At 37.2% G+C, this 27,256-nt stretch overlaps 1 protein-coding gene across 2 annotated transcripts in view; it reads left to right on the top strand.

Annotated features, from left to right (window-relative positions):
- Positions 1-27,256, top strand: part of CCDC178 (coiled-coil domain containing 178) — a 441,055-nt gene that overhangs the window by 9,958 nt on the left and 403,841 nt on the right. For both annotated transcript variants that reach the window (XM_019465445.2, XM_019465447.2), the window contains exon 2: positions 18,041-18,121. In XM_019465445.2, the coding sequence (XP_019320990.2) occupies positions 18,064-18,121 (58 nt within the window). In that variant the 5' untranslated portion in view covers positions 18,041-18,063. The remainder of the gene's footprint in view (positions 1-18,040; positions 18,122-27,256) is intronic.

Here is a 27,256-nt window from a genome sequence, read left to right as displayed (position 1 = left end):
GTCTTATAGTAAAATGAAATAGTATTTTCTAATTAAAGTATTTCTTCCATAAGAGTTTTGAGGCTTCAAATGTATAAGTATTTGCTGTTTTACATTTTAGACATAATGTAGTCCTTGAATATGAATGAATTAGTACTTTATATTTTGTCTGCAAATGTAAAATGTAAAACTGTTTGATGTGAAATAGCAACTTAATACGTGATATTGACCTATGAAATAATTTAACACTGTAAAAGTTGAGTTGTCATTCTTTATGTCTCAAGTAATTATCAGAAGGTGAAAGGTTCATCTCTTAGACAAATTCAGAGTATGACATATGATTTCTTTGTGAATATATGTGTGGAAACTGACTTTTTCAGTTCTAATTTGATTTGTAGAGAAAGATGATATCTAATCTTTCTGAAAATGTATTTGGCTTTAGTAAAACCATGAGATGTAATATTTAATGCATCTTTAATCTGTTGGATGTAATACAAACATAATATAAAGTCAATAGAACTTCAAAAAAAGAGAGAAGAGATTAGGAATCAGATGAATAGAGTTTAAAGATTTATAATGAGATTATTATCTATATGTGTGGGAAAGATGTGGAAAATATGCATTTTTTGCAATTTTCTTTGCCATTTTGCAATCCTTCCACATTTCCACAAAATAATCTAGATAGTCTATATATCATATATTATATATACATATTATAAGACATATGTTATAATATTTAATATATATGATTTAATATAATATATAATATATAAAGTATGTAATATAATATAATATATACATATTATAATATATAATACATGTGATCTATATGTTATATAATAAAGAATAAAAGATTAGAAAAAAGATGGTCTTTGTGAAAGCAACACACAAGGCAGGAGTTATTCTTTCTTCTATCACTGTTGTGGCATTATAAATTTTCTAGGATAATAAAAATTTTGGAACTCGGCTTAAAATGGAAGTCAATATTTGATAAATGCATATTGAGTAAGATTATCTGTTTTTAATGGTTGAGCTTTGTTTGGCAAACTTTTTTTCATTGTTTCTTGAAATAACTTTGAAAATAGTTGTCAGGAATGATTATAATGATTGCATCTTCATGATTTATTTATTCCAAAACTGAAAGTTTGTACCTCTTAATCCCCCTTACCAATTTCACCCATTACCTCACCCACCTCTCCTGTGGCAAGCACCAGTTTGTTCTTTGTATTTGAGAGTCTGGCTTTGTGTTTGTTTTTGTTTCCGTTTGTTCATTTTGTTTTTTAGATCCCACATATAAATAAGTCACAGAGATGAAAGGTACAGCATAGGGAATATAGTCAATAATACTGTAATTACCTTATTTGATGACAGATGGTGACTACACTTACCGTGGTAAGCAATGAGTAATGTATAGAACAGCTGAATCAATATGTTGTTCACCTGAAACTAATATTACATTGTATGTTAATTATACTTCAGTAAAAAAAGAATGATCATAATGATTGCATATTGAAAACTGAAATGTTTTTCCTTGAATATGTGATTGGAATATTGACCTATACTTTATTATAAATATGAATCTTTTCTATGTTTAAGGTAAGATTATGCTACTTCATGAGCAAATGTCATCTGTAGGGTTTTTATAAATATATATAAATGACAATTATTTTGTTTTCTGTTATTAACAATAACTCTAACTTTAATTTTTATAGTCACATTTCATTCAGAAATTTCCCACTGTTCACTATCCTTATCTTGTTACAATCAGTTTTTTTGAGTTTTTACTGTGTTGCACTTTGACTATAAAAACTAAATAAGACAACATCCTTGTCCTCTTACATCTCATAATTCAGTGGGAAAAAAACACGTGCATAATTATTTAAGAAATTCTATAAGTACAATATGTTACTGAAGTAATAATAAAGTACATGGAGGAGTAAGTAAATTTGTTTTGTGGTGAGAAGTAAAAGGAGACATCATATTAGACACCTAAGGAAGGTAGAGTAAAAAAAAAAATGTGTAAGGGAATGGCAGCCTGGAAGTATATGGCTTGTTTTGATGACTTATGTTATGGCTAGAATACGGAACGTGTGGTAAAGGGGCAAGGGGTATGAGGAATACACCAAGGAAGATCTTTATTGTCTCGTGGACATGTAACTTTCAGACCTTGTGTTAAAATTTGTTGGTATTAACTAAAATATATATAATCAAGTTGGTGAGTACCTTGATGGCACAGAAGATGCTCATTCTTTTGTATCCTAAACAAGTAGCACAGTGACATAAACAATACATACTCTAAAAATTGCTAAACGAATCAATGAATGGCTAAAGTGAAATAAATCAAGCATTATCAACCATCAAAGTAAGAATATCTTAGAAGATAATGCAGTCCAATCTCTTAGACTTTTCCAAATCTTTCCTATATAACACTTAATAAATGATTTTATAGTTTATCCATAATCTCTTTTATTTACATAATGCTTTCTACCTCATAATATAGCTCTGTTCACTGTTGGAAAAACTCAAATTGTTAGAAACATCTCTGCATGATTGCCAAAATATTCTGTGTAGAATCACAGCTTGTTAGTCTGCCTGCCATTTTTGGAATAGAGCCCCTGGGAATGTCTGTTTAGACTTATTTCCCTATCCTTTCCCTCACCCTACCATCTGCAACATTATAGTGAGGGCAGCTATGCTGACAGTAGCCTCATCCTTGGCCATAACAGTGGCCAGGAATGGAGAACAGACTTAAGCTAGCACAATAATAGTACCCTGACCTCCCAGCAACAATTGATAGGCACTTGGCCCAAGTAAGGCTAATTAAAATCCCTCCAAACATAAGTGGAATCGAATTTGAGAAAGAGTCAGCTTCACTTCGGTGGCTGAAGTTCTCAGTCACAGTAACAGTAACAGTCTCAGGAAATGTTATCAGAGAAGATTTCTGAAACATGGAAAAGTCAAGTTGTAGAAAGAAAACTAGAAAGAGTATGAAAAGAGTGTTGGAGGCCAAGACAGAATGCTGATGGCATCTGAGTACCTGTATTCCTGCCTATGTTACGGATGGACTGCCGATACTCCCCACTAATTATCCAGTATCTTTTCCATAAATATTTTTTTATGTTGTATTGTTTGCTTTTTGTGGGTTTTTTGTTTTTTGTTTTGCTTAAATTGAGTTTTCTTATATGCAACTAAAGAAGAATTAATATAATTGGCAATCTGGTTTAGACATTTTAGATCTTTAGTCTCAGTCACTACTGAGTTGGTCAGTCCTCTCCTCAGTCAAGATCAAATCTCTGATTACTGACTTTGGCCAGGATGCTGACTCTGATTCCTGTTTGCTTCCTTGTTATGGTTTCCATCTGAAATGTCAGTTATATTATGGGTTTAAAAATTGGAAAAAGCATCCAAATTTTTTTAATGTTTATTTATTTTTAGAGAGAGAATGAGAGAGAGAGTGGGCGAGCATGTGCATGCACAGGGGAGGGGCAGAGAGAGAGAGGGAGACAGAATCCAAAGCAGACTCTGCACTTTTGGTGCAAAGCCCGATGGGGGCTCGAACCCATGAACCGTGAGATCATGACCTGAGCCACTGAGGTACCCTTATTTCTTTTTTAACATTTCAACAATTTACGTAGTATTTCCTGTTGTCAAGCCTTTTAAAATCTTCTTTGTAAAAAGAATGTTGACTTCTAACCATTATTGTGTATATTTAAATTATTATAAAATAAATCAGCTGAATTAAAGGTAAATCCAGTAAGAATAAACAAATAAATATGTTTTCCACAATTACTGGAAGGCTATCCATATGTTTGCACTGATTACTGAAAAGAATGTGTGAGGTAATCATGGCTACTAAGATGACTTAAGATACTCTAAAGTTGCTTAATATTTTCATGAGGATATGAAAGAATAGGAAAATAGCACATTAATTTCATAGCCTTATCAAAACCATGAAAATAACATAGATGAAAAGAAACATCTTACAAAGATGAAGTATATAAATATATTTATTAGCTTTTAGAAGAGTATATGGTACAATCATTGGCTTTAAGGCTTTAATTTTTCTGAGTGTTTAGGATGAGTTTCTAAATTGTCTAACTAATGACTTTTGCTATTGTTTGTGGATTTGAGCAGCGGGTGATCCAAACTGATTTATATGCTTATTTCTATTAAAAATAAATATGTTTTCAAATAGGAACACTGAAATAAACTGGGAGAAGATCCTTGTAATGCATTAATAACAAAGGACTATATCTAGAACTATTGAAGGTTAAAAAAAATAACCTACAACCCAGAATGTACTTTACCATGTGTATACACCAGAGATACTCTAACATAGGACACAAAGACAAGTATGTAAGAAACCTACAGTAGGGGGGGCACTTGGGTGGCTCAGTGGGTTAAGTGTCCAACTTCAGTTCAGGTCATGATCTCAAGGTTTGAATTCAGGTCCCACATTGGGCTTTGTCCAGACAGCACAGAGCCTGCTTGGGATTCTCTCTCTCTCTCTCTCTCTCTCTCTCTCTCTCTCTCTCTCCCCCCCTTCTCTCTCTCTCTCAAAATAAATAAATAAACTTTAAAAACCTTATAGTAGACTAGGTTATAATAGTGAAAATATTTGAAAACAACTGAAATGATCATCAATAGAACAGTGTACTAAAACAGTAGTATTCTATACAGCAGTGAAAAAGAACAAAAGACACCTAGGTATAAAAACATAGATAAATCTCAAAAATTTCCTAACAATAAAAATAAGATGTAGAATGATTTATAGAGTATAATATCATTAATTTATAGTTGTAAAACTCTGAATAAATATGATACAGTATATTGTTTTGAGATACATAGGTAATAAAAATAAACTGGAGCCATGGGGATTATAATTTTGATGGTTGTAATTTTTGGTGAGGAAGAGGTGAAATGTGACCCCTGAGTAATACAATGAAATTTGAATGATATTGTTAACCACTTATATCTCAGTCCACATTGTAGAATACAAGGTGTTTACTTTTATGTTGCCATGTAATATTTCACATTAAGAATATTTAAGACAAGTACAAATAAAATTATGAGAGGAAATAGGTAAAGTGAGAGGGTTTTCTGTCCAGAAAGAGAAATAGCTCAGAAATCTTGCTTTAGCAATGAGGAAGTAAACAAACTTTGAGGAATATGGTGATTTGCTAAGATGCCAGCCTAATGTGGTGAAACAAAAGCCTTGTGTAATATGCTGGGCAAGTATGGAAACAAGTAAAAATTCTAATCAAAACCTTAATAACAGAACCGATGCCAGAAATCTTGAATAGATGGAGGGGAAGGTGACAGTTCCATGCCAAATCTATAAACTATAAACTGATTGCAGGTATTTCATTCTTTCATACATGTATTTTTCATTCATGCGTTCTTTCATTTTCAACAAGACTGCTGAATCCTCCTATGTGGAAGGCACTGTAGTAGATCTGTGCTGTCCAATATAGTAGCACCTAGCCATATGTGGCTATTTACATTTAAATTAATTAAAATGTAACAAACAGAGAAGCAACTCCTGGGTTATGTAGCCAGATTTCAAACGATTAATAGTGATTCCACATGATCATATGGCTTGGCTAGTATAATGCCTGCCATTTTGGATAGCATGGATTTAGAACATTTTCATCACTGTAGAAACTTCTATTTAATGCTGCTGTTAACCGATGGTAGGAGTACAGCAGTGAACAACACAGATTTTGCCTTCTTTTTTAAATTTTTTAAAAAGATTAATTAATTTATTTTTGAGAGAGAGAGAAAGTACGAGATAGAGAAAGAGAGAGAAAGGGAAAGAGAGAATCCCAAGCAGGCTCTGCACTGTCAGCATGGACAACTCAAACACACGAACCGTGAGATCATGACCTGAGCCAAAGTCGATACTTAACCATCTGAACCACCCAGGTGCCCCCAGATTTTGCCTTCTAACAGAAAAGAGGAAACAAAGGAAGAGATTATAAAAATGTATTATCAGGTTAAATAATAATGAGTCATTAGAAAAAATAAAGCACAGTGAGTGGATATACAGTAAAGGGTATGCTTGATGAAGTGGTTTTCATAAGGAATCATAACTATGGAAAGAAAGGCATTTCTATTTATTGGGAGGGGGTTGAACCAAGAAATGTGTGGCTTCATGAATGCCAAGATAAACAATCGTTTTAAGATGACAGCACAACAGAGAGCTTTAGTAAGATAAGAGTTTTGATTTGTAATCAGAAATAATAAGTCAAGAGGGAGGATATTACGAGCTCTCTAGCACAAGTAGAGGGATAAGACAAACCAGTAGAGGGCTACTCCTACATTGTCAGAACAGAAGGAGGCCATGAAAGCACAGATGTGTTTGGTTTGTAGGTTTGGTGAGAGGATATTAAAATTTAGATCCTATTCCTTCTATTTTCTCTCTGAAGTAGGAGGTGATATCTTTAAAAAGAGAGAGGTTGGAAATAAGAGTTTAAGAATGAATATGTTTGAAACAACTGATGTCTAAACTTTTTTAGCCCGAAATTAATATTTCTTCTTACCTACTCTCCCATTCTTATGACTCTATTCCTATTCATAACCCAATTGATAGAATCAAATTCTCTATTCATTTTTCTCTAAGTGGAACCCACTCCAGCTTTGATAACCTAGCTCATTTCAGTCACCACATTTATAATTCTCTCATCCTCTCTTCCAGTAACCTTATATTCTATCTAGTGACACAGCTCATGTCCTATCTTTTCAGGAATCTTTCTTTGGTAGTAGTATACTGATAAATGTTTGACAACCACCTCTCAGAACAAACACAAAAACAAAACCTCATTTCTGGTGTTTGCTGATTCCATGGTATAGATCTTGTCACCATGGTTGATTTTAAGCTACTACAAGTCCCTAACTGGCTTGCAAAAGTATTGAAAATTTAGCAGCCAGATTTCTGGCAAGACCTGTGAAGGACCTGCAATTTTGCTCTATTGGCAAGTTAAGAAGCTAGCCTGCCATGGTGATGAAAACAGCTCGAGGGTTCCAAGCAGTGACCGGGTCCAAGGATTGAATGTTTCGGGTAAAAGTTAGCTGAGACACTATATAGACTTTTTGTGGTTGTTAATTTACCCTTTTGCATTAGGATTGGTTCTAGAGTTAATTACTACCTACAGGTACTGTTTCTGGGTCATTCTAAATCATTCCTGACTCTAGGACCTCTGTAGCTCTTCCTGGATAGCGCTTCCCTGAAAGCTTTTGGCACATTCTCTCCATTCATTATAATCAGACATCACTTTCTCAAAAAGGACTTCCCCTTGGAATACTGCTTAAAATAGACATTCTTCCACCCTCACACCTCCTCCAGGGACTGCTCTAGTTGTGTCCTACATGTTGCAGTATGTTTATATTTGTCCAGATTTTTTTCTAAGTTCCATTGTGATGTATTCTTCCATATAGTTCATTTATAATTTATTTCTTAATTTCCACAAGCATGGAGATTTTCTAGGTATCCTATTTTTCTTTCCCTTTATGGTTTTATTTATTTCAAGCCTTTTACTTCAAAATAATTATAAAATCACAGGAAGCTGCAAGGAAACATACAGGAAGGTTTTGTGCCCGTTTCAGCCATCATCCCCTGGTGTTAACATCATAGGGAACGATAGTACAACATCAAAAGCACAAACTGTAAAGCTCATTGATTCACCAGCAATACCTGCATTTTTTTTCTGTATAGGTATATAACTCTATGAAATTTTATCACATGTGTAGCTTTGTGTAAGCACCACTACAATCAAGATACTTACTTGTGCATCATCACAACATTTCCCTGATCTCCATCCCCAGGCAACTGCTGATCTGTTCTCAATCACTATTACATTATTTAATGGATAGCAATGAAATCCTGCGGGGCACCTAGGTGCCTCAGCCTGTTAAGTGTCTAACTCTTGGTTTTGGCTCAGGTCATGATTTCACAGTTTGTGAGCTCGAGCCCTGCATCAGGCTCTGTGCTGACAGTGAGGAGCCTGCTTGGGATTCTCTCTCTGGCCCTCCCCCACTTGTACTTTCTCTCTCTCAAAAGAAATAAAAAAAAAAAAAACTTAAAAAATGAAATCCTGCAATATATAACCTTTTGAGGTTGGTTTTTTTTCAGTCAGCATAACTAATCTGGGGTTCATCCAAATTGTTGCATATATCAATAAAGAGTCTTTTCCTTTTTATTGCAGGGTTATATTCCATGTTATAGATGTACCACAATTTGTTTTACCACTCACCCACTGAAGGACATTTGGGTAGTGTGCAGGCTTTGGCTAGTGTGTTTTTGCTTTTGTTTCCCTTGCCTGAGGAGACCTATCTGGAAAGAAAGTAGTTGCTACAGCCAGTGTCAAAGAAGGTACTGCCTGTGTTCTCCTCTAGGATTTTTATGGTTTCATGTCTCACATTTAGGTCTTTAATCCATTTAGAATTTATTTTTGTGTATGGTATAAGAAAGTGGTTCAGTTTCATTCTTTTGAATGCTGATGTCCAGTAGGTTTTGGCGAGTTTAAACAAAGCTCCCATGAATATTATGCAGAAGTTTCTGAGTGAAAATAAGTTTCATTTCTCTGGGAAATATGTTCAAGAGTACAGTCGCTAGGTTATATTGGAAGGCCCACTTTTAGTTTTAAAAAGAATTGCTGAACTATCTTCCAAAGTCGCTTTCTCGTTTTACATTCTAACCAGCAATGTATGGATGATGCAGTTCTTCCACATCCTTGCCACTACTGGGTGTTAAAACTATTTCTTGTTTTAGCCATTCTGCTAGGTATATAGATATGTCACTGTGGTTTACACTGCACTTCTTATTGCTGGGCAGGGGTGGGGGTTCCAGCTCCCCATTAGGCCTCCACTGACTTTTAGCTGGGAGAGGTAGGAGTGCCTAGCTACTCCTTCCTATATGGGCTCCACCGAACCCATGTAGAGGGTGCAGCCTCACTCCTGCTGGGTTGTGGTGGAAGATGTGATTCACCATTAAGCCTGCGTTGACACTGTCCCAGTCCTTTGTTATTGCTGCTGGGAGGTATGAAGTCCAGGGTCCCCACTCAGTGTTCATTGACAATGAAAGGGGAGAGGCTTGACTCTAACCAGTCGGGGGGGGGAAGTCCTATATTCCTACCTGGCTTCTTCTGACATCACCCCAGCAGGAAGATTGGGGTGCCTCAAAACCACCTAGCAAGGGTGGCTTCTTACTCAACCTTTTAGGGGCCACAGTTTTGTCTCTGGTGTTTGGCTAGAGTAGAGCGGTTAGTATCTAAATGTTTTCTTTCTTGCTAAGCTCCCTTTTCCCAGTCCCTTTGCTAGAGAGGGCTTCTGTTGGAGATTTATTTGATCTGCACCCACTGGTATTTCTGGGTTGCTGGTTTCTTCAGCTTCAAGTCAAGGATATATAAGACTAAAACAAAATCTTGGAAACTCACCACCTCATTGTTTCTCTGGTTCCAAGGTGCCTATCCAGGCTGCCTACAGTCTCTCCACCTTTCAAAGTCATCTCACGTTTGTTTTAGAGATAACAACTAGAGTTTTTGTTGTACTCAGGAGAGGGAATAGGAATAAGTACATCCACTCCATCTTTCTGGAAGCGAGGTTGAGAGCACTGACTATTATGCTTGCCTCTGTACTTTCCATCTTTTTATTACTGCATGCTTCCTTCAAGATCATTGTTTTTCTGAATCTGTTTTACTAATTCTTCACCTTTGTCATATCTGCTTTTAAGTTTACCAGTGGGTTTAGAATCACAGTTCATAGTTCAAATCTGCAGTTTTCAACTTTCATAATCTTTACTTCTGAAATTTAAAAATTTAATGTTATATTTATAAGCATGTTGATAGTAATTCAGGGATTGAGGGAAGATGGTGGCATAGGAGGACGCTGGGCTCACCGCGCGTCCTGCTGATCACTTAGATTCCACCCATATCTGCCTAAATAACCCAGAAAACCGCCAGAAGACTAGCAGAATGGACTCTCTGGAGCCAAGCATAGACAAGAGGCCCATGGAAGAGCTACGGTAGGAAGGGCGGAGAGGCAGCGCATGCTACACGGACTGGTGGGAGGGAGCGGGGTGGTGGAGGGACAGCCTGCCCGGCAAGGCAGAGCCCCTGAAGTCTGGCTTGCAAAAGTGGAGGGGCCGGACTCTGCAAGTTCTGACAGCCAGTGGGACTTAACATCTGGAATGTTAAAAGGCAACAGCTCTGCTCGGAAGGAGAGCGGGAGGGAGAGAGGACACCAGGAGGGAGAGGTGTTGAGCCCTGGAAGACAGAGCTCAGCTCGGTGGGGAACAAAGGTGCTGGCCAGTGCCATCTCCCTCTCACATCCCCCAGCCGAAACCCCAAAGGGAACCAGTTCACCGAACCTGCTTGCACCACACAAACACCCAACGCTGTGCTTCTGTGGATCCAACCCTCCGACGGGTCAGCCTCCCTCCCGGTGCTGCAGGGCCCCTCCCGCAGGGGACCACCAATGGCAAAGAGCTAAGCCTGCCCCTCCAACCCCTGTGCACCTTGCGGATCCACCCCAGCTAATATGCCAGATCCCATTGAAGCAACACCACAAGCCTGGCGGTGTGCAAGTAGCCCAGACAGGGGCCACACCACTCCACAGTGAGTCCTGCCCCTGGGAGAGGGGAAGATAAGGTACACACCAGTCTGACTGTGGCCCCAGCAGTGGGCTGGGGGCAGACATCGGGTCTGACTGCAGCCCCGTCCATCAACACGAGTTACTCCGGACAGCACAGGGCAAGTGCCCTGCAGTTGGGAGCCACCCCAGGGACTACCCAAAATGACAAAATGGAAGAACTCTCCTCAAAAGAAACTCCAGGAAGTAGCGGCAGCTAACGAATTGATCAAAAACGATTTAAGCAATATAACGGAACAAGAATTTAGAATAATAGTCATAAAATTAATTGCTGGGCTTGAGAAAAAGTATAGAGGACAGCAGAGAATCTATTGCTACAGAGATCAAGGGACTAAGAAATAGTCATGAGGAGCTAAAAAATGCTATAAATGGGGTGCAAAATAAAGTGGAGGTGACCACAGCTCGGATTGAAGAAGCAGAGGAGAGAATAGGTGAATTAGAAGATAAAATTATGGAAAAAGAGGAAGCTGAGAAAAAGATAAAAAAATCCAGGAGTATGAGGGGAGAATTAGAGAACTAGGTGATGCAATCAAACAGAACAATATCCATTTCATAGGAATTCCAGAAGAGGAAGAGAGAGAGAAAGGGGCTGAAGGTGTACTTGAACAAATCATAGTTGAGAACTTCCCTGATCTGGGGAAGGAAAAAAGCGTTGAAATCCAAGAGGCACAGAGAACTCCCTTCAGACGTAACTTGAATCGATCTTCTGTACGATGTATCATAGTGAAACTGGCAAAATACAAGGATAAAGAGAAAATTCTGAAAGCAGCTAGGGATGAACACGCTCTAAGTTATAAAGGGAGACCCATTAGAGTAGTGGCAGACCTATCTACTAAAACTTGGCAGGCCAGAAAGGAATGGCAGGAAATCTTCATTGTGATGAACAGGAAAACCATGCAGCCGAGAATCCTTTATCCAGCAAGTCTGTCATTCAGAATAGAAGGAGAGATAAAGGTCTTCCCAAACAAACAAAAACTGAAGGAATTCATCACCACTAAACCAGCACTACAAGAGATCCTCAGGGGGATTCTGTGAGTGAAATGTTGCAAGGACCACAAAGTACCAGAGACATCACTACAAGCATGAAACCTACAGACATCACAACGACTCTAAACCCATATCTTTCAATAATAACACTGAATGTAAATGGACTAAATGCTCCAACCAAAAGACACACAGTATCAGAATGGATAAAAAACAAGACCCATCTATTTACTGTTTACAAGTGACTCATTTTAGACCTGAGGACACCTTCAGATTGAAAGTAAGGGGACGGAGAACTATGTATCATGCTACTGGAAGTCAAAAGAAAGCTGGAGTGGCCATACTTATATCAGACAAACTAGACTTTAAATTAAAGGCTATAACAAGAGATGAAGAAGGGCATTATATAATAATTAGAGGGTCTATGCATCAGGAAGAGCTAACAATTATAAATGTCTATGTGCTGAATACGGGAGCCCCCAAATATATAAAACAATCACAAACATAAGCAACCTTATGGATAAGAATGTGATAGTTGCAGGGGACTTTAATACTCCACTTACAACAATGCATAGATCATGTAGACACAGGATCAACAAAGAAACAAGGGCCCTGAATGATACATTGGATCAGATGGACTTGACAGATGTATTTAGAACTCTGCATCCCAAAGCAACAGAATATACTTTCTTCTCGAGTGTACATGGAATATTCTCCAAGATAGATCACATACTGGGTCACAAAACAGCTCTTCATAAGTATAAAAGAATTGAGATCATACAGTGCACACTTTCAGACCACAATGCTATGAAACTTGAAGTCAACCACAGGAAAAAGTCTGGAAAACCTCCAAAAGCATGGAGGTTAAAGAACACCCTACTAAAGAATGAATGGGTCAACCAGGCAGTTAGAGAAGAAATTTAAAAATATATGAAAACAAATGAAGATGAAAATACAACAATCCAACCGCTTTGTGATGCAGCAAAGGCAGTCCTGAGAGGAAAATACATTGCGATCCAGGCCTATCTCAAGAAACAAAAATCCCAAATACAAAATCTAACAGCACACCTAAAGGAAATAGAAGCAGAACAGCAAAGACACCCTAAGCCCAGCATAAGAAGAGAAATAATAAATATCAGAGCAGAAATAAACAATATTAATCTAAAAAAAACTGTAGAGCAGATCAATGAAACCAAGAGTTGGTTTTTTGAAAAAATAAACAAAATTGATAAACCTCTAGCCAGGCTTCTCAAAAAGAAAAGGGAGATGACCCAAATAGATAAAATCATGAATGAAAATGGAATTATTACAACCAATCCCCCAGAAATACAAACAATTATCAGGGAATACTATGAAAGATTATATGCCAACAAACTGGACAACCTGGAAGAAATGGACAAATGCCTAAGCACCCAGACACTTACAAAACTCAAACAGGAAGAAATAGAAAACTTGAACAAACCCATAACCAGTGAAGAACTTGAATCAGTTATCAAAAATCTCCCAACAAATAAGAGTCCAAGACCAGATGGCTTCCCAGGCGAATTCTACCAGACATTTAAAGCGGAGATAATACCTCTCCTTCTCAAGTTATTCCAAAAAATAGAAAGGGAAGGAAAACTTCCAGACTTATTCCACGAAGCCAGCATTACTTTGATTTCTAAACCAGACAGAGACCCAGAAAAAAAAGAGAACTACAGGCCAATATCCCTGATGAATATGGATGCAAAAATTCTCAATAAGATACTCAAATCGAATTCAACAACATATAAAAAGAATTATTCACCATGATCAAGTGGGATTCATTCCTGGGCTGCAGGGCTGGTTCAACATTCGCAAATCGATCAACGTGATACATCACATTAGTAAAGAAAAGGTAAGAACCATATGATCCTGTCAATCGATGCAGAAAAAGCATTTGAAAAAATTCAGCATCCTTTCTTAATAAAAACCCTCGAGAAAGTCAGGATAGAAGGAACATACTTAAACATCATAAAATCCATTTATGAAAAGCCCACAGCTAATATCATCCTCAATGGGGAAAAACTGAGAGCTTTCTCCCTGAGATCAGGAACATGACAGGGATGTCCACACTCACCACTGTTGTTTAACATAGTGTTGGAAGTTCTAGCATCAGCAATCAGACAACACAAGGAAGTCAAAGGCATCAAAATTGGCAAAGATGAAGTCAAGCTTTCACTTTTTGCAGATGACATGATATTAGACATGGAAAACCTGATAGACTCCACCAAAAGTCTGCTAGAACTGACACATGAATTCAGCAAAGTCGCAGGATACAAAATCAATGTACAGAAATCAGTTGCATTCATATACACTAACAATGAAGCAACAGAAAGACAAAGAAACTGATCCCATTCACAATTGTACCAAGAAGCATAAAATACCTAGGAATAAACGTAACCAAAGATGTAAAAGATCTGTATGCTGAAAACTATAGAAAGCTTATGAAGGAAATTGAAGAAGATATAAAGAAATGGAAAAATATTCCGTACTCATGGATTGGAAGAATAAATATTGTTAAAATGTCAATACTACCCAAAGCAATCTACACATTCAATGCAATCCCAATCAAAATTGCACCAGCATTCTTCTTGAAGCTAGAACAAGCAATCCTAAAATTTGTATGGAACCACAAAAGACCCAGAATAGCCAAAGTAATACTGAAGAAGAAGATCAAAGTGGGAGGCATCACAATCCCAGACTTTAGCCTCTACTACAAAGCTGTAATCATCAAGACAGTATGGTATTGGCACAAAAAGACACATAGACCAATGGAATAGAATAGAAATCCCAGAACTAGACTCACAAAGGTATGGACAGCTAATCTTTGATAAAGCAGGAAAGAATATCCAATGGAAAAAAGACAGTCTCTTTAACAAATGGTGCTGGGAGAACTGGACAGCAACATGCAGAAGAATGAAACTAGACCACTTTCTTACACCATTCACAAAAAAATAAACTCAAAATGGATAAAGGACCTGAATGTGGGACAGGAAACCATCAAAACCCTAGAGGAGAAAGCAGGAAAAAACCTCTCTGACCTCAGCCGCAGCAGTTTCTTACTTGACATCCCCAAAGGCAAGGAAATTAAAAGCAAAAATGAACTACTGGGATGTCATGAAGATAAAAAGCTTCTGCACTGCAAAGGAAACAATCAACAAAACTAAAAGGCAACCAACGGAATGGGAAAAGATATTTTCTAATGTCATATCATACAAAGGACTAGTATCCAAAATCTTTAAAGAACTCACCAAACTCCACACCCGAAAAATAAATAATCCAGTGAAGAAATGGGCAGAAAACATGATTAGACACTTCTCTAAAGAAGACATCCAGATGGCCAACAGGCACATGAAAAGATAGTCAATGTCGCTCCTCATCAGGGAAATACAAATCAAAACCACACTCAGATACCATCTCATGCCAGTCAGAGTGGCCAAAATGAACAAATCAGGAGACTATAGATGCTGGCGAGGATGTGGAGAAACAGGAACCCTCTTGCACTGTTGGTGGGAATGCAAACTGGTGCAGCCACTCTGGAAAAATTTCCTCAAAAAATTAAAAATAGACCTACCCTATGACCCAGCAAGAGCACTGCTAGGAATTTACCCAAGGGATACAGGAGTGCTGATGCATAGGGGCACTTGTACCCCAATGTTTATAGCAGCACTTTCAACAATAGCCAAACTATGGAAAGAGCCTAAATGTCCATCAACTGATGAATGGATAAAGAAATTGTGGTTTATGTACACAATGGAGTACTATGTGGCAATGAGAAAGAATGAAATATGGCTTTTTATAGCAACGTGGATGGAACTGGAGAGTGTTATGCTAAGTGAAATAAGTCCTACAGAGAAAGACAGATACCATATGTTTTCACTCTTATGTGGATCCTGAGAAACTTAACAGAAGACCAAGGGGGAGGGGAAGGAAAAGAAAAAAAAAAGGTTAGAGAAGGAAGGAGCCAAAACATAAGAGACTTTTAAAAACTGAGAACAAACTGAGGGTTGATGGGGGGTAGGACAGGGGGAGGGTGCGTGATGGGTACTGAGGAGGGCACCTGTTGGGATGAGCACTGGGTGTTGTATGGACACCAATTTGACAATAAATTTCATATTAAAAATAAAATAAAAATAAACATGTTAAGCATAGTTAGGTGGTTTATATCTGGTAACCTCACTATCTTGAGTAGCTTTGGGTTAGTTTCTGTTATCTTTCCTTTTCTGATTTCTATTATTCAATCTCTTTGTGTGTGGGGTTACCTTTCACCTTGTTTTGGGCAAGAATCACCTTAATTCACTTTACTTCTGTGATATTCTGGGTTACCTAGATGATCTGTGGTTGGACTTCAGTTTATGGGCAGTCTTTGCATTGCCTTTAGTTAGATTTCATTCTGTTCCTTAAGATACAGACTTCTGGGGTCTCAATCCTAGGAATGGGTTAGTTTTCCAGTAGTTTCCAGTAGTAGGAATGGGTAGTTTTCCACCTACACTTGGTAGAATTTGGATTCTATCTTTTGTTTCCAAAGTTTTGTGTGGCTGTTACAAGTACTGCCCAGCTGTCCAGCTGTCTCTCCCACATTAGATATTGCCCTTGGGAAAAGCAACCTTACATGTTGGTCTCGCCTCTGTGGGTTTCTGTCTTCTACCAGAATTTGGCCCAGGTATTTATTATTACCTTGCTAGTTTTCAGATACTTCAATGAAGATTTAAAAAGTACATGGGGCACCCGGGTGGCTCAGTCAGTTAAGCGGCCTACTTCAGCTCAGGTCATGATCTCGCAGCCTGTGGGTTCAAGCCCTGCGTCCAGCTCTGTGCTGACAGCTCAGAGCCTGGAGACTGCCTCGGATTCTGTGTCTCCCTCTCTCTCTGCCTCTCCTGCTCGTGCTCTCTCTCAAAAATAAATAAACATTAAAAAAATACATTTTAACCATATTTCTGTTAGTAGTAATTTGTAAGAGCATTTTTCCAAGTTACCCAGGAACTCATTACTGGAATAATTAATTTTCTTATATTTTTCCAGTACTTTTGTGTAGAAGAGAAAATAGGATTCTATATTTTAACTACAATCTTCATTGAATTAAAAAAGTAATCTTGATATAAAGTAAAATTTAATTATGTAATTTTCTATAGCTTCCTTTCCAGTAATAAGTTGGTCTTGATGCAGTAGATTGGCTTATTCAAAGGGGCACAAGACTTGGAATTCAGGGTTTTCTTTCAGAGCACTCTTTCCTAAGCTGTCTTTTTACATTGAATGAATTTACCAATTTTAGTACCAATTTGCCAATTTCCTTATTAGTTAAAAAAAAAAAAATTGAACTAGTTGATTTCTAATCTCTAAACTCAATGATGTTTTAGGTCTACAAATTAAAAGAGGTAGTGATTAGTTCTATGTTACAGAATTACTGTCTTTTCATTCAGTAATTTAAATTTCTAATAAATACTGACTTATAGGAATTACAGTTGAGTAACTTAGTATAGAACAGGGATGTTGTCAGTAATATGAAAACTCTATAGGACAAAATATTTGATTTCCATATTGATAAATTATAGAGGAAAGAAACATCATAAAGAGAATTAAAAGGAGAACTTATGAAGAGAATTAAAAGACATTTCAGTTTAATGTTATGCTTGTGTTATTACTCCAAAAGCTTTAAAAACAGGAGAAAAAATAATACAATGAAAGAAATGTAAATACTGACTATATGTTTAGCGATATTAAGACCATATTGTTAGCTGTCTTATTTATATTATTGGTATTATTGCTATATTTAAAAAATTCTTGAAATATTTACAAATGCAATACTATACTTGAGATTTGCTTAAATATGACCAAGGGTAGGTAGGTTAGACAGGTTGGTAGGTAGGTATATAGAATTCATATGGGCTACTAGTTGAAATTGGTTGAAGGACACATACAGATCCATTAAACTTTCTCTTTACCTTTGTATGTATTTGATTTTATCCATAACAAAATGTTTAAAAAAGGAATGGATGGAAAGTAGAGATGATAGTAAAGTTTAACTTAATCATAGGAAATGAAGCATCATAGGTTCCAGAATCTCCACAGGGCTGAGTCCACAGTTACAGTGAAAATGCTAAAAAAAATCTAGTCGGCAGGCCGTTGTCTGTTTCAAAGCTATCTGCAAAGCAGAGGATCAAAGATCCCTTTTTAATGAGGATTTTTATCTTTGGTGTTCCCAAATAGGATCATAATAGTTCTCAAAGGAAGAAGAGCATATTGTTGATTTCCTTACATTTTTAACATAATTTATTATTGATTTTTATATATCTATATCAAGTATTAGAAACCTATTTCTGACATTAGTTCTTAAATTGACAACTTTTAGTGAAATTAAATATATGCTACTTTTGATTCATGATATGTAAAGATTTTTCTTTCTAATTAGGTTTCAAAATACTGTAAATAACCATGCCTGAAAACAAGACAATTTCCTGTTCTTTCATTGGAGGTGATCAAGCCAAGAAAAGTAAGTTTATCATTAAATGATTTTCTTTGAAACTAGGTCATAGGTAAATGCAATTAAGTCAATCATAGAAGGCAGCTGCAAAGATAGTAGTCTTCTCCAGGACAAAGGGTCACACAATCAAACCTTACTGGGATCAGGAAGGTGAGGTGAATGAAAGGAGTAAATCAGTTTAAGGAAAACCCACTATCTGGATTATAATCAATTTCTTTTATATTTACTATTGAACAAAAGTGTAGTCAATAAAACATAGGTAGTACAACAGAGCCAGCTCTTACTGGCTCATGTGAGCCAATTGCATATATCTCAGCGCTACTCCTCTGATTGCTTGAAATTGGCTGGTTAATAACAGCTGGTTATTAAAATTTTACCAGCACCCATTGAAGACAAACACAAAACTAAAAATGAAAAATACTTGGTACTTCTATTTTTAAAATTGTATTAGCTTTTATTATATTACTTTGCATTCTGAGCCCCAACATCTTTTATTCTGCATTGTGTTAGTAATATGTCTTTGCATCATATAGGACAGAGGTCAGCACATTACAGCTGATGGGCCAAATCTGGACAGTAGCCCTTTTCTACAGCCCAAATGCTAAAAATGGTTTTACATTTGTAAAGTGTTGTTAAAAAGAAAAGAAAAGAAAAAAGAACAAAGAGGAATATGCAACAGAGAATGCATGTGGCCTACAAAACCTAAAATTTTTACTATCTGGTCCTCTACAGAATAAGTTTGCCAATCCTTGGTATAGAATTTTGCCTTGAATACTTTGTAGTCCATTGACAGTCAAGTTATCCATTGTTGCACTAATGCTACATAAAAACCAACCAAAAAATGCAGGTGCATACAACATCATAAATATTCATTTTAGTTTACTTATGCATAAGTGTGCTGAGTGGTTCTATTAATTTCAGGTGGGCTCAGGATGGCTCATTCATACATCCGCACTAAGCCATAGGTCAACTAAGCATTGATGTTATTTATTTGGGGTTTGATCTTTCATAGGCCTATAGCCTTGGCTGTACTATGTTGTCTCTCATATTCATCCAGCAGCTTTGATCTCAAGGCTTGAGAGGAGAAATAGAAGCTCGTAAGGCCTTTTCAGGCCAAGGCTCAGAACTGGCAATTATCATTTGATGTATTTTATTGGCCAAAGCAAGTCATAGGACCAGCCCAGACTCAAGGGACAAGTGGTTAAAATCATTCTTTTGATGATGGATGCTCCAAAGTTACAGTGGAAAGGAGGAAGGTGAAAACACTAGGAGGAAAACTTATTGGGACTACTATTGCAATCCAGCTGCCACAATCTTATTAGGGATTACAAAAGAAAGCAATCATATAGTAATTCCAAACATGGTTGAGAATATTGCACAATAGATTTCATGGAGGATTACCAATCTTGGGTAGGATTTTAGTACTTGTTACTATATTCACTTTCACAATATTTCAATAACCTTGGTTTTTAGCTCTTTATTCACGCTACCAATATTAATTGAAAAAAAACATGCAATTTCATTGTCATAGAGTTTATATAGTGAAATTTAAGCAAAAATTTTTGATTTCTGGAAACTGATTTCAATTTCAGATTAGCAATATGAACCAGGTTATTCACTTAAAACAACTTTCCCAAGGACAAAATTTGGAAAGAAGATACTCAAATCATACTTGCACATATCTTTTGTTTAAATACTTGAAAAGAACTTTTCAAACTTTTTGGATTGATTACAATGTTAATTAAAAACTAGTAGTTTGTTCCAACACTTTTGAGGGCTAAGCTGATGGTTTCCCTTTGAATGACCTCACAAGGTCTATTTGTTTTGTATTGCAGTAGAAACTGACCAGTTTGCAAGCAAAAACTCCTTTGTGTGGTACATCAGGAGAAAGTTAATCATATTTAAAAAGGCAGACCACTTGTATTTAGTCTATGTGATGGAGAGATATACATGAATATAATCACATTCCACATTATTTAATGGAATATGAGTGTTTTATGATATAGATTAGTTCTGTATGTGCATATGGAATGGAATATGTCTGGCTGGCTAACTCTTTGGAAAATAATATGGTTAATAAATTGTCTTTTGGTATTTGCTTGGTATTTGCTTTGGGTAAGTTTACAATATTTGTATTTAAATCACATTAGAACCAATATTTGAAATGTTGGCATAAATATTGATTATCAGTTAAAATTAATTTCTATCTCTTTGGCATCATACCATCATCAAGCTTCCCATCCTCTGTGTAAACCAACCAACCACTACAGAGAACATTCAGCTCATCAAGCAAAGCATTGAGATGTCCATGTTCAAACTATGGAAATTTATCAGACTTGCAGTGTTTATTACTATGTCTTGGCAGATTTCAAACTTTTAAGCCCAAAGCAATCTTTGCTGGATGATGTACTGAACCTAATTATGTACCAACCTTTGAAAATGTTTGTCATTAACTCTGTCATTAACATCACAAGAACACAGTGTGAGGTCTTATTTATTAACTTCTACCAGATGATATTCAACATGGTACTTTTCTTAACATCAAAAACAAATCCTTTCCTTATGTTGCATCAATCATCATGAAACTATTGTGGCCATATAAAAATTCTTATTGTATTATAAATATACATACAGAATTGGATGATTATTCTTTTCTCTTAGCTGATATAAATAATAAAATACATTATTAAGCTCTTCCAAATTGGTCTATAGAGTCACAGCCATATCTTAAAACATGCTGATCAACAGTATTTTCAGGTGACTCATGCTTACAAATGGTTAGCTCTGGAATAATTTCTATTACATTTAACAATACCTTTCTACAAACTTACTACCTGTAATATTTTGCCTGTTAGGTAATATTTTCACTAAATATAAAACTGAATTTCACAGCAGTATCATATATTTGAATTATGATACTGATACTGCATTAGTTTTTCTGTTTATATTTCATAATGTATTTTTTCAATGTAACAGGCAGAGGCTGTACTATTTTTTAACAGATTAGTGTCTTATCTGTTGAAATGGTAAATATTTCATACATGTAAAAATATATATTAAAGTATGAAGAATACTGATAGAATATCTGTGCAATCATAACCCACATTAAGAAATAGAACCCTGAGTCCTCTCACCTCTCTCAAATCACATTTAGCTTTATATTATTATATGTCAACATGCTAATGCAATACATTTATAGTCTTAATACATTTCATCTTATATTACTTTATTTTATTAATTCACTAGTATCAGTTTGATCATCTGAAAACGAGGTTTGGTTTTTACTTTCCTCCCATTATAATTTTACCACTTTCCCTCCCCTATTGCTTAGACTAGATCCTTTAGAACCCTGTTAAATGAAGCAATAAAAATATGCACATTTATCTTCTTGTTCCTGATTTTTAAAATGAGACTTTTAATGTTTCATCATTAAACATGATGGAATTTTTTACTTACCTTATTTTAATCTAATTTTGTTAGCAAGGTATTTATAACTTCACAATTGAATTGGGGGAATGTTTCTTCATTTTCTGTTCTCTGAAAAACAAAATATTTTAATTAATTTTTCTTGAATGTTTAGCTAAACTTATGTGTTAATTTTCAGAGAGACACTATTGATATAAATTATTTATTGGCAATAGGATTATTTAGACTTTCTGTTTATTCTTAATTCACTATTGGCAAGTTATGTTTCTTTTAAAATTTTGTTCATTTGGTTAAATTTTAAGTATACTGAGACCACATAGCTAATATTTTTTTACTTTTATATCTTTCTACATGCAGTTCTCATTTATATTCATAATATTGCATTTGTTTCTTCTCTTTCTTCTGGTTTGTCTTGATCATTTTTGCCAGATGTGTCCATTTGTGCTAAACTTTTCAAAGTGGTAATTTCTGATCTTTTAAATTATCTCTAGGTTTTTTTTTTCATTGGCGGTGGTCTATTTTCTATTTTATTAATTATTACCCCTTATTTTCCTTCTACTTTGTTTTTCCACATATTCTTAATTTGGATACTTAGATCGGTAGTTTTTAGACCCTTTTTCTTTTCTAATATAACTATTTAAAGTTACATATTTCTCTTGAGATATCATAGATATGATAAAAAGGATATGATTATGAAATCCAATTCATTTGAAGCAGAGATTTACTCAGCATGCAGTTTACTAAGCGCTGTTCTGGGTAATATTGTTTAACTTTAAAAATTTTTTTGTATTCACGAACCAGAAAATTCACCTCTTCAAAGTGTACAGTTCAGTGTTTTTAGTATAATCACAAGGTTGTATAACCAGCATCATTACTTAATTCTATAATACTTTCACAACCTCCCAAAGAAGCCCTATATCATTAGCAGCCACTCCCCATTCCTCCTCAGCCCAGCCCTGGCAACCACAAACCTACGTGCCTTGGTGGGAATATCAGGGGTCTGGTGTGAACTAATTCCTGGCAAAGACGGGTACCATCAGCATCTGGGAGCACACCCACAACATGCATGTGATGAAGTTCAGCGTAAGGACTGTCATCACCTTTGCAGTGGAGGCCAAGAACCATGCCGACCTACCCAAGCTGGTAAAGGGGCTGAAGCAGCTGGCCAAGTCAGACCCCGTGGAGCAGTGCATCATTAAGCAGTGCATCCTGGGTGCCCATCATCGCAGGGGCCAATGAGCTGCACCTGGAGACCTGCCTGAAGAACCTGGAAGAGGACCACACCTGCATCCCTCTCAAGAAATCCGACGGGGAGTCGAAAGGGCTCTGCCTGTCCAAATCCCCAAACAAGCACAAAATGCAGTCCATGAAGGTGCAGCCCCTCGCAGACCACCTGGCAGAGGACACCGGCCATCACTAGATGTGGGCCTGCCGGGAACTGAAGCGGCAGGCCGCTGTCTGGCCGAAGAGTACCTGTGGGACCTGGCCTAGACCCAAAAGATCCGGTGCTCTCGTTGCAGGATTTTTTACCTCAATACCCGGGGTTCGTTTTCTCCCAGCTTCGAAGGGTGAAGAGGTGGACGCAGAAGAAGAAGCACGCAAAAGTTTACTCGAGTATAAGACCAGAGGTGAAGAATAGTGTGAAGCTTGCTCTCTTTACAAAGGGGTACATTTGAAAGTGAATGCCCGGGACTACAAGCAAGGGTCCTTGTTTTGTAAGGTTCTGGGCAGCCTTCCCTTGCCGTCCCGCTCGCTCCCTCCCGGGTCCTACCCTAGGCTCCCTAGCTCTCTAGGTGCTGGGTGGTCCCTTCCTGATTGGCTCAGTTCCATTGTGTGAGGGGTGGCCCATGGCCATGTCATTGTGGGCCATACCCTTTGTGGTCTACTACTTATTTCTAGTTAGGTTTTTTTTGTCAAATTCCCGAGGGAAACCAGAAGGGGAGGAGGTGGCATCTGTCACATTCTTAAGAGGAATCTTACGCCTGAGGGGGTTTGCCTGGTCCGACACTCTTCAGTATTGTTCTAAAATATGTTTTTCCACACCCAGGGACCTCAGGTTCTAATCGTTCCCTCTCTGCCTACTGAATCCTATCTTCTCCTATCACTTTGAGCCTGCTGGCGCCGGACTCAATACCTTCAACGACAACACCCGGACTGTACGGTACCTCAACAAAATCAAGGACAGCTTGGTGGCCGGTTTCCAGCCAGGCCGCCGGGCCAGGAGACTGCGAGGCCTGAGCCTTGACGTCTGCGACGCGACGTCACGCAGGGAAGCCATTCAGACCCCCCGCCCCCACCCCCACCCCCACCCCCACCCCCACCCCCACCACGTGGCACCGCCTTTAACCACGGACTGCTCAGTACCAGCCCCAGCTCAGGGAGCCCGCCCACCCTGTGGAGGGAGCTCCAGGGGCCGGAAGAAGTGGTTGGCGCCATCTACAATGTCCTCCGTAGGAAGGAGGGCCGCGTCGAGTCCCAGGTGGCCGGCAAATCCCTGTTTATGCTGAAGGCCTACGGCTCCTCAAGGAGTCCTTTGGCCTCAGCGCCGACCTGAGGTCCCGCAGGGCGACCAGGCCTTCCCCCACTGCTTGTTTGGCCACTGGCAGATCCTGCCCTCGGAGCCCTTGGACCACAGCAGCCGCCCCAGCCAGGTCGTGGCGGAGACGCGCAAGTGCAAAGGCCTGCACCGAGGCGTCCCAGCCCTGGACAATTTCCTGGACAAATTGTGGGCGGACCTCGCAGCAGCACCCGCGCTCCGTCTTTGATCTACTGCAGCCCCCAGCGTTCGCGTTCCCCTCCGGGTACCTATAGACTGTTCCCGAACGGTGAGGCGCCGCCTGACGGCCTTGTGGGGCTCACTCGGTGCCGTCGCTCAGCATAAGCCCTGACGCCCTTTTTCTTCAGTATTTCAAGATTTCAAAGGTGACAGAAGTGCCCTCACAGCCCAGACCTTATTTGGCCGGTAGGGGTTGGGGAGGCCGGATGGGACAACCTTCTGGACATTCCATATGAATTTGTAAAATAGTTGGCTTCGTGTATCTGCCTTCTTTTAAACTAGAATTTTGTCATGGGTCCGTTTTATGGCTGGATACTGTTAATAATTGTATGAATATTCCACGTATCGTTTATACATTCATCAGTAGATGGGTATTTGTATTGTTTCCACTTTGGGGCTATTAGGAATAATGTTCTTATGAATATTTGAATGCAAGTTTTTATGGGGACGTATGTTTTTATTTCTGCTGGGTATACATTTAAGTCTGGAATTGCTGGGTCATTTGGTAACTTGATGTTTAACTTTCTGAGTAATTGAAAAAAAAATTTTTTTCCATAGCAGCTGCAAATTTTGCATTCCAAATAACAGTATATGAGGATTCCAGTTTTTTCATACCCTTGTCAGGGCTTGTTAGATTCTGCTTTTCCTTTTTGGGTTTTTGTTTGTTTGCTTTTTAGCTATTATAGCCATCTTTAGCAGGTGTGAATTGACATCTCGTGAGTTTTTTTACTTTTTTTTTTTATGGTTAATTCATTTTTAACAGACGGGAGGGGAGGGACAGAGTAGGGGAGGGACAGAGAGAGTAGGGAGACACAGAATCCGAAGCAGGCTCCAGGCTCCTAGCTGTCAGCACAGAGCTGGACTCAAATCCAGAAACCCTGAGATCATGACCTGAGCCTAAATTAGAGACTTAAGGGACTGAGCCACCCAGGTACCCTCATTGTGGTTTTGATTTGCATTTCTCTGATGACTGGTCATGAGATGATCTTTAAATGTGCTTACTGGCCATTTGTTTATCTTTGGAGTAATGTCTGTTTAAATCTTTTGCCGTTCTTCAATTGGGTTGTCTTTTTATCTTTGAGTTGTAAGAATTCTTTATATATTTCAGAAACTGGATCTTTATCAGATATATGATTTGCAAATGTTTTCGCCCATGGCAGGGGTTGTATTTGCATATTCTTGACAATGTCTTTTGAACAAAAAAAAAAAAAAAAAAAAAATTACTGTATGAATCTGATTGATGTAATATTTAAATAATGTTTAAAATTGTTTGTTCCTTTGATGTCACATCAAAGAAACTATTGCCTAATCCAAGGTCACAAATATTTACACCTCTGTTTTCTTCCAAGAGTTTTATAGTATTAGCTTTTGCATTTAAGTCTGATGATTTTTGAGTTAATTTATATATATATATGTATATATATATGTGTGTGTGTGTATGTATATATATGATTTGGAGTCAAAATTTATTCTTTTATGTTTGTATCTCCAGTTGCCCTAGTACCATCTGTTGAAAAAAAAAGACTTTTTTTTTCATAGAATAGTCTTGGCACCTTTGTAAAAATCAACAGACCATAAATATGGGTTTATTTCAGGAATTTCAGTTCTACTCCACTGATCTACCTGTCCATTCTTATGCCAGTACCACACTGTGTATTATAGCTTTGTAGTAATTTTTAAAACTAGAAGTGTGATTTCTCCAACACTATTCTTTTTAGAAATTATTTTGGGTAATCTGAGTCCCTTGCATTTCCATCTGAATTCTTAGGATCAGTTGGATATTTTCTGGGGGGAAAAAAAGGCCATTGGAATTTGATAAGAATTGCATTGAATCTGTGGATCAATTTTAAGGGTTTTGGCATCTTAATCAGATCATGTCTTCCAGAATACTAATACAGGATATCTTTGTATTTACTTAGGTGTTAATTGTTTTTTTCAACAATGTTTTGTAGATTTTAGTTGAAGAAGTCTTGCATTTCTGTTAGTTTTATTCCCAAATATTTTAATATTTTATTCTTTTTGATGCTTGTTCTTTCTTCCTTTCTTTCTCTTCCTTCCTTCCTTTCTTTCTCTTTCTTCCTTCCTTTCTTTCTTCCTTTTTCTTTCTTTCTTTCTTTCTTCTTTCTTTCTTTCTTTCTTTCTTTCTTTCTTTCTTTCTTTCTTTCTTTCTTTCTTTCTTCTTTCTTTTCTTTCCTCCCTCCCTGCCCCAACTGCTATGGCTAGAATCTCTGGAACAATATTGAGTGGAAATGGCAAAGTGTGGATATGCTTGTCTTTTTTCTGACCCTAGGGAATTTTTCACAAACATTCTTTATTCTGTTGAAGAAGTTTCTCTCTATTCCTATTTTGTTTCTGTGTTTTTACCATAAATGGGATTAAATTTTGTCAAATATTTTTTCTGCATCTATTGAAATGCTTGTGTGGTTTCTTCCCTTTATTCTGTTAATATGGTATATTACATTCATTGATTTTCATATATTGAAACATTTCTGGGACAAATCTCTCTTGGATGTGGTATATAATCCTTTTTATATACTATTGTATTTAGTTTGCTCATATTTTGTGGGGATTTATCTCCTAATTTTTTTCCCTTCTCCTTGGATTTAGTTGCGTCTTCCTAGATAAGATATAAGGCTATTGATTCAAGTTCTAATTTTCTTCATGTAGGCGTACACAACTACCTACTTCCCTCTGATCATTGTTATCACTAAACTTCATATATGTTTAGTTGTGTTGTCTTTTTTTTTTTATTCATCTCAAAGTATTTTCTGGTTTCCCTTGTGATTCCTTTCTTGATCCATTATTTATTTAGGATTGTGTTTAAAGTTCACATATTTGAAAATTTCCCAAATTTCCTTTGGTCACCGATTTCTGTTTTTAGCATTGTAGTCAAAGAAGATACTTTATGTGATTTCAACACTTATTTAAGTGTATTGAATCCT

Source organism: Panthera pardus, unplaced genomic scaffold, assembly GCF_024362965.1.
Source record: "Panthera pardus isolate Hobbes unplaced genomic scaffold, ASM2436296v1 HiC_scaffold_15, whole genome shotgun sequence".
Lineage (NCBI taxonomy): Eukaryota > Metazoa > Chordata > Mammalia > Carnivora > Felidae > Panthera > Panthera pardus.
Note: the sequence above shows the minus strand (reverse complement) of the source record. Positions and strands in the feature narration are given on the sequence as shown.